The following is a 14446-nucleotide window of genomic DNA, read 5'->3' as shown; positions in this document are numbered from 1 at the left end:
CTAAACACGAGGTCGCGGTTTTGGTTCCCGGCCACGGTGGTCGCATTTTGATGGGGGCGAAATGCAAAAACACTTTTGAACCGTCTACTTAACGCACATCAAAATACCCAGGTGGTGATAATTAATACGTATACTCCCCCACTACGGCATGCCTCATAACCAGATCGTGGCGTTGGCACGTGAAACCGCAAGATTCATTATTTTTGTTTAAGTTTTAGTTTTATGGCTTGGATATTCGGGTGCATCAGGAACTGCTAATTGCATTTAAACTCTAAATGCACGTTAAAGTGGATCTTGAGTTTTGTGGATCACTAATTTCTTGTAAGACTAACACATTTTTTACTGCTTGTTCGAATTCGTCTTAAGGGAGCCTGCTGTATATTTGTCTGTGGCTGTAAAAAAATGTATACATAGGGGGTGTAGCTGGCCAAAGTAGTAATGTAATTGCCAAGTGATGCAACTTACGTGATACAAGTTAGCACAGAAATCTAGTAATCATTGAGATGTAAATGCCGCCACAAAGATTATCTATCTATCTATCTATCTATCTATCTATCTATCTATCTATCTATCTATCTATCTATCTATCTATCTATCTATCTATCTATCTATCTATCTATCTATCTATCTATATCTATCTATCTATCTATCTATCTATCTATCTATCTATCTATCTATCTATCTATCTATCTATCTATCTATCTATCTATATATCTATCTATCTGTCTATCTATCTATCTATCTATCTATCTATCTATCTATCTATCTATCTATCTATCTATCTATCTATCTATCTATCTATCTATCTATCTATCTATCTATCTAACCATACATCCGTCTCTCCGACTCTCTCTATCTCTTTCTGTGTCACGCAATCGGCAGACAGACAGACAAAGAACTTTAATTACAAGGTCCTGAGAAGCTTTGCTTTAGGGCAGAGCTGCGGGCCGCTCCCACGTGGGGACTGGTAGGCCGAGCCTAACCGCCGCATCGTGGGCTCTCTGGACGCAATCGGCAGCATATGTTTTACCTTTATCTTTTTTTTCAGGCTCACGTACGTCAAAGTGCGAGCGCTAATGACGTCGCGGAGCGTCGAAGCACTGCACTTCATTCCTCTGTTAACGGTCAGTGTAATGATTTCCTCTCTCTTTCGTGCACTGAGTAGTAGCACTGCTGCCTTGCGACTGTGTGTAGCCAGTAAATCTTCCTGGTGTAACGGACTGTAAAAGCTTAAGAGTAAAGCTCTGTACTTATCTCGAAAGCGTGTATTGTATGCGCGTCAGCTAACGGCATGCATGCAACACTTGAAGAGTTTGTTGTTCCGGGTGAAGCTCAGAAGGCCAAGATAGCTTTATCATCATCATCATGAATAACTCCGCAGCAAGTTAAGCTCTATGGACGTAAGGACTCAACGATGAAGACCATGAGCAAAATTTGGAAGATGGCGACTAGTGCGGGTATTAAAGTGTACGGTATTTGTGTCGCTGCGGTGCCGGTTACAGTGGTGGCAGCGGTGGGATCGGAAGCAATGGAGCAAATTAAGGACGACGAGGTGAGCTCGTTGAGAAGAAGGCTCTGGAGGAGTACGACCGAAAGTGGCTGGCGTCACTGGAGCAGACACTTCCACGTGTGACGAATAGGCACAGACCTGCGGCCGCCTCGAGTCCTTGTAGCACCGAATGACAAGGACGCAGTATGTACTACAGGTTTGAGCGAGTGCGACAAGCGCTCCGTCAAACCGCAAAGCACAAAGGAACGTTTGAAGTGCCTGGGCCTTTACTCGAGCGCTTTGCAATGGACGATTCTTACGCGAACCCAGATCCCCGACTCTGGAACGAGCAAAAACAAATGGAACGACGCATCGAAAGAAAAAGGTGCTCCAGATCCAACGAGTTGGAATGTTTATACCGAGTAGCTATGTGTGAGGGCATAAAGAGCCGGAACGTGAGTATGTGCGTATTGAAGTTTTGCACGAAGTGACACGGAAGGCTTTATCCAGACATTGTAGAGAGGATAATGCAATGCCGCGGCCGTTGGCGCGGATGGGCGAATTCGAGGGCCATGTGGTGGTGGTACAATGGTTGAAGAGAAAGATCTGGGGGCGTCCTGGAGTTTAATGGTACTTTTCTTTTTTTCTGTACCCCACAGGGCACGGTCACGCAAACCCGGCGCGATTCGCAAAGAAAAGCTTCGCGTTTAAAACAGCTTGCGGGCTCGTTGGCAACAGCCACTACGTGCACTTGCACCTTGTCACATAAGGCAACACCCAGACAGTCACCATACGTGCCACAGCAGAAACTCGCCGCCCTCGACATCGACGCCCATTTGAACGCAGACCCAGCTATCATGGCTGCAGAATCCACGGTGAGCGCGGCGATCATAAAGGGTAACGGGACTACTAGCACCATCACGCTTGCCACGTCCATGGTGGAGCTGGCGCACGAGAATCCGGATCAAACGGTGGTACGCGCGAAACACGTTGGTGCACAAGGAAAGGACAGCAAACTGCACCTCCTGCCTCAACACCTGGGAATTGTGAGAGCATTCCCCGCAAGCATCATCAACCGCCCGCCACAAGGACACGCTTCTGCTGGATCTGCCGGCGCACATACTCGGCCGAGATTACCAAGGTTTGGCGTCAGTCACCGTGCGAGACATCTCACACCAAGAAGAGCTGAGTAAAGACGGTTGCCAGAATAAGGTGGCAGGCGGCATGTTGAGTATGCTTCGGCACACCCAGGTATTGAAGGGTCACTTCCCGCCGGCAAGCACATGCGAAAAGCCGCTTATGCGCAAGACGTTGGCCGACTGATATAATGTGACTAAAAAGCAAAGCCAGCGGTAGCAAAGTGTCAGCACCTGATGCAACAGCAAGATGGCCAGGCAGAAAAATGTCGAAGAAGTCTGAAACGCTGTCCCAGAGAGTAGACATAGCGCTCACCCAGCGACCTATATTTCACACCACTAGCCTATTTGACATTGGAAGCAACCACCACTGCGTATTTCCTGAAGCCTACCTTCTACATTGTTGTGCCTTGGCCCACACTAACGGCAGCGTCCTTGCGGAGCGGAACGATCAACCATCTGAGAGGGGGGTGCAATTACGCACGGGTGAAGGTCAGAAGGCCAAGACACATTCTACATCATTATGAGCAGCTCCTCTGCGAGTTAAGCTGTGTGGATACAAGGAGAGATCGAGGAGTCCGAAGCGGGAAGATGGCGACTTGAGAGAATATTAAACTGCATCGTATTTATATCGGTGTGGTGTCCGTCGCAATATATACTAGAAGCCAGCCAAAAATGAGAAAGAAAGAAAGAAAGAAAGAAAGAAAGAAAGAAAGAAAGAAAGAAAGAATGAAAGAAAAGGAAAGGCAGAGTATGAAACCGGCTTGCACCAGGTTTGCTACACTGCACTGGGGGACAAGAAAGGGGGAAGAAAGAGAAAGGGAAAAAGGAAGCAGGAAAGGTACAAGTGATGCGCGTGCACACACAACAACGTTGACCACACAATCAAAGGCAGTGGCAGAGCTCCAATGTCTTCAAAAAAGTGCAGCAGTGCTCATGTGACCTAATGAGCAGATGACACTGCCAGCCCGTATAAGCAAATCATTCTTGATCATTCTTGAGATTAAACGTTCAAAATGTTTGATTACCCCGCAGGGCACACAAGTGCTGGGCCTCGTGGGAGGCTACTCTGGGTTCTGGATGGGCGTGGCGATAGTGGTGGGTGCCACGGAAAGCGTGCGCGTGGTCTTCGACTTCTGCCGGCGACGCGTGCGATCTCGGCTCCACAAGGCCGAGTGAGTACACAACGTTGGGGTGGCAATAAGCGCAAGTTTGTCGCCGCTATCATTATACCAAATACAGACATGGCAATACCAATGTTCACGTTTCCTGCACTTGAGGCCTTTGTTACGTTCAAAGCCCATACTATTTATTTCAGGATAACTTACAAACGGATTGTATTGAGCTGAAATATGATTTCGAATATCTAAAACCTCGTGACCAGCGTACATTCACCTTGTTCATCAGGCAGTTCACAATCTGTCTTTCTTTTACTTTTTTATTCATTGCTATTTCTAATGCATATCTTTCCTTCTTGCTTTCCTTCTTTCTTTCTTTCTTTCTTTCTTTCTTTCATTTAGGTTGAAGTCGCTAACATTTTTCCTCATCTTTCTTCACCTTTCTAGCCTATTCGCTGCTCCCGGAGTGCTGCGACGTATAAGTTATTTTGTGAATTTATTTCACGCGTATAAGTTTTTGGCCAGTCCATATGTTGCGTGTTACCCATATTTTGAATATACTGTATTTGCCTCGGCAAAGTACACTAGTCCTGTCAACTTCATATTTGCGGCTTTTGTTTCTATAGCCCTCACCTTTCTCGAGGAGAAACTAAAGCTCTATTGGTTCATTAATTGATTGAAGCCTAAATTCACTGCTGTGTGTTACTGATAAGGAAAGTGCAAACAACTGGCAAGCAAGCTTCTGGCGGGAAAGCAAGGAATGTTGACAGGTGCACCGTCAAGAACGGCAGTACGAAGGCACAGAAAGGTGGCGCTTTCTCAGACTAGTATCACCGGCGCAACAAGTACCAAGTTCTGCGGCGCCCTCTCCAGCCATTATGTTTAAAACCCCTTTCAGCGAGAGTAAAACAAAAACGTAGGGGCAGATAAATTGATGCTCAGAGAGTTGTGTAAAGCACCGCCTTTGAACCTATGGACAGTCAGCCTTGTGGCGTGACGTCACCATTCCGTATTTCCCAGGCTCCGTTATATGCATTAGGAAGGAGTAGGTGCTTACGAGTCGCGTTCCGTTATATACGTAATCTTGAGTCAAGTCATAAGTTGTGGCAGACGAAGAAAGCGTCGCCTGCCTCCGCGTAAGTAACGGTCAAAATTGGCGCGCAACCGAAGCCTTGTGTATTTTGTCCCCACTCCACACGATGTCGGCAGTGGCGCTGTTCCTCCCCGAAAGCAATTTTACGCTTTCGGAAACGGCGAGAAGAAAGTGTGCTATGTACTCACTCCGAGTGCGCATTGCATAGTTCCGTCAACACGCTGCATTGAGGTATGCAGTGAACGTGCACTTGAAGCAGGTACGCGCACGCCACTTGACTCGTTCTTAGTTGCGGTAACGAATGAAGCATCGAAGATTCTGGACAGACGTCGGACTGCTTTTAGGAAATGGAGAGAGATGAAGACAGGGGAACTTTTATTTCGGAAAGTTGTAAAGGTTGGGCCCCTGACTGATGTTACCCTAGCCTGCTTCGCCTCGCTAGGAAGGAGACAGGTTAGGAACATGAAGGTGTTAATGCGAAGATGATGTTCATAGCTGCGGTTCCGGTCTACTGTACTTGTGAAACCGGCATGTGCATGCTTCAGATGACGTCCACCCTGTCGTACAGATGTCGATGGTACTCGAGCATAGCCAGGAAACCGCCTATAGCATGCAAAATTTGCGCAGCTGTCTCGCCGCAGGAGTACTTGAGCGAGACGGCAGCTGCTGCAGGGCGTCAATTATTCGCCGCAGCGTTGCCTAGATTACGGAGTCTGAACGGGACGTCTCGCAGCATTCTCTTTGCTTTGGGAAACGGCGACATGCCACGAAGTTATTTTTTTTTATTTCTTGATCCCAGCAGGAAATCTGTAAACATTTTGTCATTTAGCTTGCATCCTTGTAAATACAGATATGATGTCTCCCTACTGTTGCCGAATGGCTCATCTAGGGGCCACCTGGGCAACTGGCGCACTATGCCTAAGTCTGAGTACCTGGAGGCGTGGTGCCTTCCCGCTTGCCCTCCTAGAATAATCCCTGCTCATTTTCACGCATTACGCGTGATCAGCGGATGACTGCCGATTCTTCCTCCCCGCATCTTTACAGCCTCACTAGAAGCGCTTCCAAACGGTGACGGTTTATTTTTGTGTAGCTATCACCTGTTTAGCAAACGATTGAGCAGCACTTTGTGAATGCAGGCACATTTAGCTGCAGGACAGTTAATACGTCGGAAAAGATTGGTCTGGAATAGATATATGGGAATTCAAAAATTTTCTTTTTCACCAGACCAACAGGCGGTACGCATTTTTCCGCCCATGCAATTATGTCTATGAAGGCTTATGTGATTACTATCAGTTGTAATGGGATTGTCAAATGTCCAATGTTACCGTCGGAACTTTAGTTGAAGAGAAAAGTTTATCACGTGACGTACTCCGATTCTCTCCCCCTTCAAACATTGCGAAACGCAATATACTTTCATCGCGCAACAGCAGAATCAATTGGCGTGAGACCTATTACCTTTAAACAATCAGATCATGTTCAAACAAATGTTCAATGTCGTGTTAAAATGTTGAAATTGTTAAATTTTTCTTTTAAGTCTTAAAACCTTAAACACTGTCAGAATTGATAGATATAAAAATATAAATAAACAAGTAAATCACCAAGTCTTGCGTCTGACTGCGGCCCAAAAGCAAAAATCACAAAATTATGAATAGCAGTTATTAACACATATCAAGTGGGTAAACCTGATTCTTTATTTCGAGTTTACGTGAAGTCATTTCCCACCATGCCAGCGGGAAATGTACCGGAATATCGAGAATGGGGTGCTCAAGACAAATCGATAATTTTCGCTGACCAAGCATCACAGCAGTGGCGGATGTAAGAGCTTGCGTGACAATCGCTAATACAACTGTTACATAACCATATCTTATGAACACTTTTATTTGATCACTATAGAGGGACTGCCGTAATTGCGGAATCAAAGTGAGCCACTTCTCGAAGCACAGCTCTCGAAGAGAAAGTGTGTACATGTGCCACCAGTACCGAGGTAGGCGAGGATAGGCTTATTGATGACTGGAATCTATGCTAACGTGGTGCATGGAAACGTACTTCAACATTCAGCATTGATGCAACACTTGCGCATGTGATTTTCTCGATGCGAGCGCTGCAGGATCAGCTTCCTGTTCCGCGTGTGCAAGATGCTGATGGTACAGGGCTGCTTCGTGGCGTGCGCGTTCAGCATCTACGGGGACTACGAGAACTACCGGCACTACTACACGGCCGTCACCTACGAGCAGCAAAACATCCGCGGCGTCTTCTTCCCCGCTGTGACCATCTGCTCATACGAAGCGTGAGCCCATTGCCGCCTCCTCGGCATTGCATTTAGAGCGAAGCTTTCGTTGCATCCGCCCTCTCCCGCACTTCAGTGCATTTTCTTTTCCGAGCCGCACAACTCTGAGTAGGAGCGAGAAAGAAAATTCACCGACGATTACGATGCTTCCTAATGCAAAATTAGAGCGCAGCTCTATACGTGTTTTCATTTCGCGATATTTTGGCTGGCGCGAACAATCTGTCTCGTGCGACACGTTGCAAACGGGGCGAAGTGGGGCGCGACTGCTTCGCATATGTGGAGATCGCGAAAGCCAGCGCGTGGGTGACGCGTGGGCGTGATTCACAGCAGCCGCCGCCGTTAGGCCTCCCAGACGACACGCGCTACCCTGGCGCCATCTGGAATTCATCGTCGCCGCACTACGATTTTATTCTCGCCCGTTCGCCATACCCTCCTCCTCCGCTTTCCTCCTCGCGTCTTTCATCGCCCGCTTCTCTCCACGTTCGCTTTCACCTTTCGCTGCTCTCGTTCGTTCGGTTACGCCGACGCTTGACGCAGGAACGAGCGCCTAAGAGCGGCGCTCTCAAATATGTATGGGCGGGGACGAAAACCAGACGCGTATCCTGTGTGCTGCCTTACAGTGGAGAAAAGGGTTGCAAGGAGGAAAAGGAAAATGAGAGGAAAGTGAGATGGAAAGGGAAGCACTCGTGATGCCCACACGTGAAGCTGGTAACATGACGCCGACGTACATGTCGAGGCGCGACCTCGTCTTGACATGAACCAACGAACCCACATTGCAACCCTGGCGCTAATCTACACCATCAGTCACAGAAGCCACTGCATGGTGGCAGCGCTACTGAAACACAGGCAGAAGGGAATATACAGAAAACATCTGCTGAAATCTTAACGAAACCTTTATTGAGGAAAAAAAAGGTTTGCATGTATACAAATGCGCAGGGTCACGTAAGTGAAAACTATGAAGGCACCTCGATCGCGACTGCGCAAGGATGAAATATATTTTGCCGATAAAAAATGTGTTGAGAGTTCGGCGCAGGTCCTGTTTCTGTACTTTCTTCTGTCTTCGTCTCAGCAGGACTGCCACCATAGAATGCATGTTTACTAACTCGACCAGTTTTCTATTGTGATGCACCGACGCCGGTGTATTTAACAAATTGTGACAATTAACACCCTGCTTGCGTTGTACACCGGCGACCCGTGAGATTGTGGCCCAAGCATCTTTGTCTCTGAAAAGGGTCAGAAGTCGTGATTAGGGTTTCGTAAACGCCAACCCTTGACAGAAGCAGCGCAGTAAAGTTACTTCGCTGAGGGAAAGGTGCAATGTAACTTAAAGATTGAACAAAGCTTCAGCGTACCAACGTCTTCAATGTCTGCGTAGGTGAAAATCCGAGACACGCGAACATTTCTTCTTGTTATTGGGGGCATAGCGCTTAGGTGAGGCGGACAAGGAAAAACGACAAGGACGTCTCTTTCCCCGCTGTTACCATCTCCTCATCCTGTGACCATCCTTGTCCGCGTCACGAGAGCGCTATGCACCCATTAACTGTATCAAACCAATTAACCCAAAAGCCTGTAATTCTTCTTGGCTTCGAGAAAGCGAACGAAGACACCTCGCAGAGCCTTTTCTCAGCAAGGGTATAGGGACTGTCCCTACAGGCAAGGTCGCTACCGGACGGTACCGACACAGTGGTACACGTTGACTGCTGTATATCTAGTGGTGCGTCCGTAGAAGATTCGTCTGTTTTAATGATTCTTTGTGATGTCAGATGGCGCAGTTCATTATACTGCAGCAAATGACGTCTCTTTAAAATGTCACGATGCTCTGCAAGGTGTGACGTCGCCGATAGGCATGCTGACCGTTCTCATCATCGAAATCGCTGTACATGACCAACACGATCGTGGCGACACGCAGCACGCACTGCTAGCCAGTGTCCTTAAAGAGTGGGTGGCTACGTGTCTGCTTCTGTTCGGTGGCTGCAAGCCACTTGGCGCTGCGGGAAACAATGTATTATGCCTGTCACAGTAAAATTCTGTGAGACATCCTAGGGAGAATAAAGTTTTCTTTTGGGTGACAACGGATTAGTTTCAGCGGCGTCCATCACTAAATAAATGATTACTGCTGAATAATAAATTGAATATGATTACCTTGCACAGTTATCTTAATATTTGCTTTAGGGCACCTATAGTTGCATGATTATAGCGGTAGTTCAACTTTCCAGAAATCCTGAGACAGACACCAGTATCGACATAACCAGCTCCTCACTTCACGAGACCCGCATCTGCATTATAAACAATATTTTCCATAAAAGCCTCTGTTGCTCATCGCAGCACGCAGATAAGTGGAAGACCAGTGTAGTTCTTGATAGTATATGAAAACCAATAGGCATATCGAAATGGCTCAGGGTTCCTGCTAAATGGGCACGCCTAGAATACCAACGTCAATAAATTGCGCAGTTGGAAAATAATGCCCTAAGTTCTTAGTGATAAAGTAAATTTGCACATTTCAATCAATATTAATCCCGTGATCAGCACACATTTACTTACGCCCGCTGTTGATAAGAGTGTGTCGCCAAAAATAACTCATATTTGTTGCATTACATAAAAGAAGTTGACTCTTCCTATTTGAATAGGATGTATACACACCACTCAAAAGTTACACGGAGGCCTCATAACAATCTTTATCGTAATTTTCATTCCGTTGTTTTCTTATCGCTCTCCAATTTGTTTCGCTGATATGCTGTTGTAACCTTCGTTCAAACCTTGTACAGAAGTCCTACACTAAATCCTTTCTACTGTTGCAAAGGCTTGTTTAAAATATATGTTTCCTGTGTCCTCGTTTCAGGGTGAATTTCACTAGGATGTGTGCAGAGTACGGAAGGTACAACAAATGCGTCGCTGCTACTTTTGTAAGCATATTAGTTTCTTTCAATGCACAATATAAATATCATAGGAAAGGGAACCAAAGCATGCAATTGACAGGATCTATATTGTTATATTGCTAGGATACAGTTATCGCATTAGGCCGTATGACGGGAAGGGTGCCCGCTCCTTTCTTTCATTCCCTCTTCCTATATATATATGTATATATATATATATATATATATATATATATATATATATACATGGGGTGTTCCAGCTTACTTTACCCCGAGCTTTAATATATGCAAATCAAGATACACTATTTTTTCATTCCGCCCAATTAGATAAATAGCCTTTCTTAATTAATCAACTTCTCAAATTGTATAACTCGATGAAAAGTGTCAACGAGAAAATTGTACAGGGGCATGAACAACTCCCTATATAACCTGCCGTTGCTCAATACGTGCTACATAAACGGGTTTTTCCGAGCGTGAACGAAGCCCGCAAATGCATGCAAAATTGGCGCTCGACTGGCCTCTCTGAAACACGCTGGGAAAAACAGTTTTATGTACCACGTATTGCGCAACAGAAAGCTGTATCGGGAGTTTTTCATGTTGCTCTACAATTTTCTTAATTATACTTTTCATCCAACTATATTATGTTAGAAGTTGATTAATTAATTAAGACTAATTATGTAATTAGGCGGAATGAACAAAACAGTTTATCTCCAAGTGACGGAAAACAACACTTCCTTTGTTCTGTCCAGTTATGTGGCATTTGCGTATTTTTAAGCTCTGGCTAAAATTGAATGAATGAATGAATGAATGAATGAATGAATGAATGAATGAATGAATGAATGAATGAATGAATGAATGAATGAATGCTTTAGTTAGACAATATATTGTCAGCGATGTAGGGGCTAAAGGCAGATGCAACTGCCTAACAAAGACCCCCCCTACCCGTACATTGCTCAGGGGGTAGAACATCATGAAAATACAGTGCAACAATGTAGAAACAAGAAAAGAACAAGATGTATGCGGCAAGCAATCAAGTATACAAATAAGTAAGATTGTTACATTTTATACATAATATATCATCAGTAATGCGCGAGAACAAGGAAATATTGAAACAAGCAAATAATGCTGACCAGTAGCTGGGACACCATATATATATATATATATATATATATATATATATATATATATATATATATATATATATATATATATATATATATATGTGTGTGTGTGTGTGTGTGTGTGTGTGTGTGTGTGTGTGTGTGTGTGTGTGTGTGTGTGTGTGTGTGTGTGTGTGTGTGTGTGTGTGTGTGTACAGGAAAGCACATGAGCCGGCAGAGCTGTACGGATTAATGTGCTGTGTCCTCGCTCTTGAAAATTTCATAACGAGCACCAGACGTACGATCGCTGGATTGGGACGCCACGCCTCGTGCTTATCCTTGGGAGACAGTAATCGCTGATGAAATAAATTAATCGCTGATAGGAATTGTAAGCCATAGACGATAATTTTACTTGACACGCATGATAACAGTGATATTTTTTGTAATACTGACCAAAAAGAAAAGAAATAGGATGTCATTTTCGTAATACTAACGGTTAAAAGATAACGTGAGCGTTTCAATAGCTATAAGTACGAGTTGTAAACAGATCGCGAAAGCTGAACAAACATCGAAGCCATCCTGCGATTGACAAATTTACTATACACGTTTGGAAATTGCAATGCGTTAGTTAGCGTCTTCGGCCGCGTGGGCTCTAAGTTAGAAACTTTCGTTTTTTCATTCAGAGGGTATTGCGTAAGGTGTCATGTACAACTATTGAGAATACTATGTGCAAGAACAACATGCCCACTGCCTGACTTTCCGGCGCTAAAAAACAAGAATTATGCTTTACTTTAATGTCACTTTTTTTTCTAGGATACAACTGTAGGCAACGATATCATCGCCATGAAGTACGTGATCAACTACACCTATCCTCCGGCTGACGTCTTTTCGAATTGCACCATGACATTCTCCGGAGAGATATGTGAAAGCTTCAAATGTGACAACCTGTAAGTATGTAGGGTCGTTGAGAGGAAATACGGACGGGAAGAAACGGAGTGGACAGGAGCGTCTGTCCTATCCACTGCGTTTCTTCCCCCCCCCCCCCATACTTCCGCTTGTACACCAACTGGCCCAACAGTCTAAGCTTCTGAACCTATAAATATGTAACTAGCCTGTAGACTCACCTATATGAGTGCACTCATGTGCTGTTATAACATTTCTAAAATACGGAGTCTATATTTAAATCCCGATTCCAAAAAAAATGAGGAAAGATACCATTAGACGATGTTTCTTGTCGATTTGTTGACAGCAACCCCATCAAGATTCGTAGACCCCTATGAGTCATAATAGTAAGCTTGATTCATTGGAGTCGAGGAATTAACCACGTAATTTAAGACTGGCGCACATGAGCCATCAACAAAGACGTTGACGGGACGAAGAACGGGTCGCGGCGGCCAGGACAGACGATGCCCCGTTAATTGATACTGACTTCACTACAGCTTTCTACACTAAAAAATGAATTTACTGTATACATCAATATTAAAATTGCAACTTCTGTCCCAGATTGCCATCACCTATACACTTTTGTCACTAGTGGCATGCAAAACTTTGCGAAATAAATACAGCGGCTAGCTTTCTGCTTGTTGAAATGCAATGTAATAGAGGATTGAGTACCTTTCCAATAATTGCGGCTGTCCATGTCCACTCACTGAATATGAACTTTGAATAAAATTAATAATGAAAAGTAAGATGAGCACGAGAAACAATGCTTTTGCGCCGCTTTCTGACCATTTTCTAAACGCACGCAGCTGGGATCCCACATATACATTTGTGAAGACTGGCGTCTGCTTCATCCTCAACATCGGAAGGTCACCGGAACTTCAGAGATGTCGAGAGCAGTACAAATACCGTAAGATATCGAAACCCTTATTTTTCTCACCCGTAAATAGTAGCACATAAGGTTAGTGTCGATAGAGTAGGCATAAGATGGTGCCGGCTGGCTCAAGACACAATTTTTTTGATGATCACTGGGAGAGACCTTCGTTCTGTGCTGGACATAAACAGGATGCCCGAGGAGCGACAAGGAAAGGACGCGGGGCTAGAAGCTGCATAATTCAGCTTGTCGATCTGTTTCATTGAACCGTATGACAAGGACTGTGTGACAACACCCTTGGAGACAGTTCTATATTGTTCATTCTTCCTTTCTTTTTCTGTCATCTTTTGCACCCCTTCCGCGGGACAGGGAAGCCGACCGGAGATCTCCTTTGGTTAACCTCCCTGTATTCCCCTTGCTTTTTTCTCTCTGTGTCTCCCTCTCGTTCTCTTTGTGAAAATTATATTCTTATGGCATAACATCTGCTGTCTCTGCCACATCCTGGGGATAACGTAAATCATTTGTTTGTTTGTTTGTTTGTTTGTTTGTTTGTTTGTTTGTTTGTTTGTTTGTTTGTTTGTTTTTTCTCCTTCTTCTTTCGTTCACGAGGAGACGGGACCTATCACACGCCGTGCTTTAACGGGTATAATGGAAGAACAGAGAGAAAGAAAAGTCTCGGAAACACAAAACTCTTTATCTTACACTACGGCAATGTTTGCACTCTATAAAAGTGTGCAAATAACATTAATTTGTGTACATAAAGACCTGTGGCCATGCACTCAATTTCACTTAGGCGCGATGGTTCCATGAAGCAGTTCGAACTTCTACTGCACTGCAAAAGAACAGTAATTTTTTTCCGCTGCATGATTGAAATGGCTGGCATGTGAAGGACATGCCGCTTTCTTTTTTTCATCCTTGGCTACGCGCTGATTACGAACGACGAAATTAATTTGCTTTGAATTTCGCGTGTTGTCATCGACGCAGTTGCTCAATAGGTCCCTGCCCGTTACTGATCTTATCGACAACGTTGTTTTTCTAACATTATTTCATTCAAACTGTAGAGCTTGAGGCGTCTTATGCTCTTCTCATTTCGCTTTCAAACGCTCTCCAACCCGTTTTAACGATTATCATTTGAGATAAATTAAGTACGAAGAAACCGAACGCAATATTATTTGTGCACATATTCTCATCTTAAGAGTAAACGGATTTGCCTAGCTCGTGCTCTCAGAGTAACAGCGTACAAGAGTTGTTTTCTTTTTTCATGTCACGTTCAGGGTCCTGATTCGCTAGAAAAACCCCGAGCTAAAGTATCGAACAACTACCAAACTTAATAAAGACCATGGGGCCACCTTAGCAATTCTAAGGACCTGCAAATTCGAGAGCATTACTTGTAGCTTAATGTGCCGCTGAATTATCTCGCTGAGTTTAATGTTGCGTCGACATGATGTTGAGTTTAGTGTGGCTGCGCTATTATGTCCGAGAGTAACGCTGCTGCTTATGAGGTCGCAACGACGCAAGACGACAAACCGGCCATATT

The 14446-nt window shown here is 44.7% G+C and overlaps 1 protein-coding gene across 1 annotated transcript in view; it reads left to right on the top strand.

Moving 5' to 3' along the window:
• The window catches only part of LOC126544576 (uncharacterized), a 44742-nt gene that overhangs the window by 15527 nt on the left and 14769 nt on the right, over positions 1–14446 (top strand). Inside the window, exons 11-16 of the mRNA XM_072286845.1 lie at positions 1049–1124; positions 3661–3800; positions 6944–7123; positions 9963–10026; positions 11910–12043; positions 12845–12945. Coding sequence (XP_072142946.1) covers positions 1049–1124; positions 3661–3800; positions 6944–7123; positions 9963–10026; positions 11910–12043; positions 12845–12945 — 695 coding nt within the window. The remainder of the gene's footprint in view (positions 1–1048; positions 1125–3660; positions 3801–6943; positions 7124–9962; positions 10027–11909; positions 12044–12844; positions 12946–14446) is intronic.

The sequence above is a fragment of the Dermacentor andersoni genome, chromosome 3 (genome assembly GCF_023375885.2).
Source record: "Dermacentor andersoni chromosome 3, qqDerAnde1_hic_scaffold, whole genome shotgun sequence".
NCBI classification, from domain to species: domain Eukaryota; kingdom Metazoa; phylum Arthropoda; class Arachnida; order Ixodida; family Ixodidae; genus Dermacentor; species Dermacentor andersoni.
The sequence above is the reverse complement of the archived record's forward strand: the minus strand, read 5'-3'. Positions and strand labels throughout refer to the sequence as shown.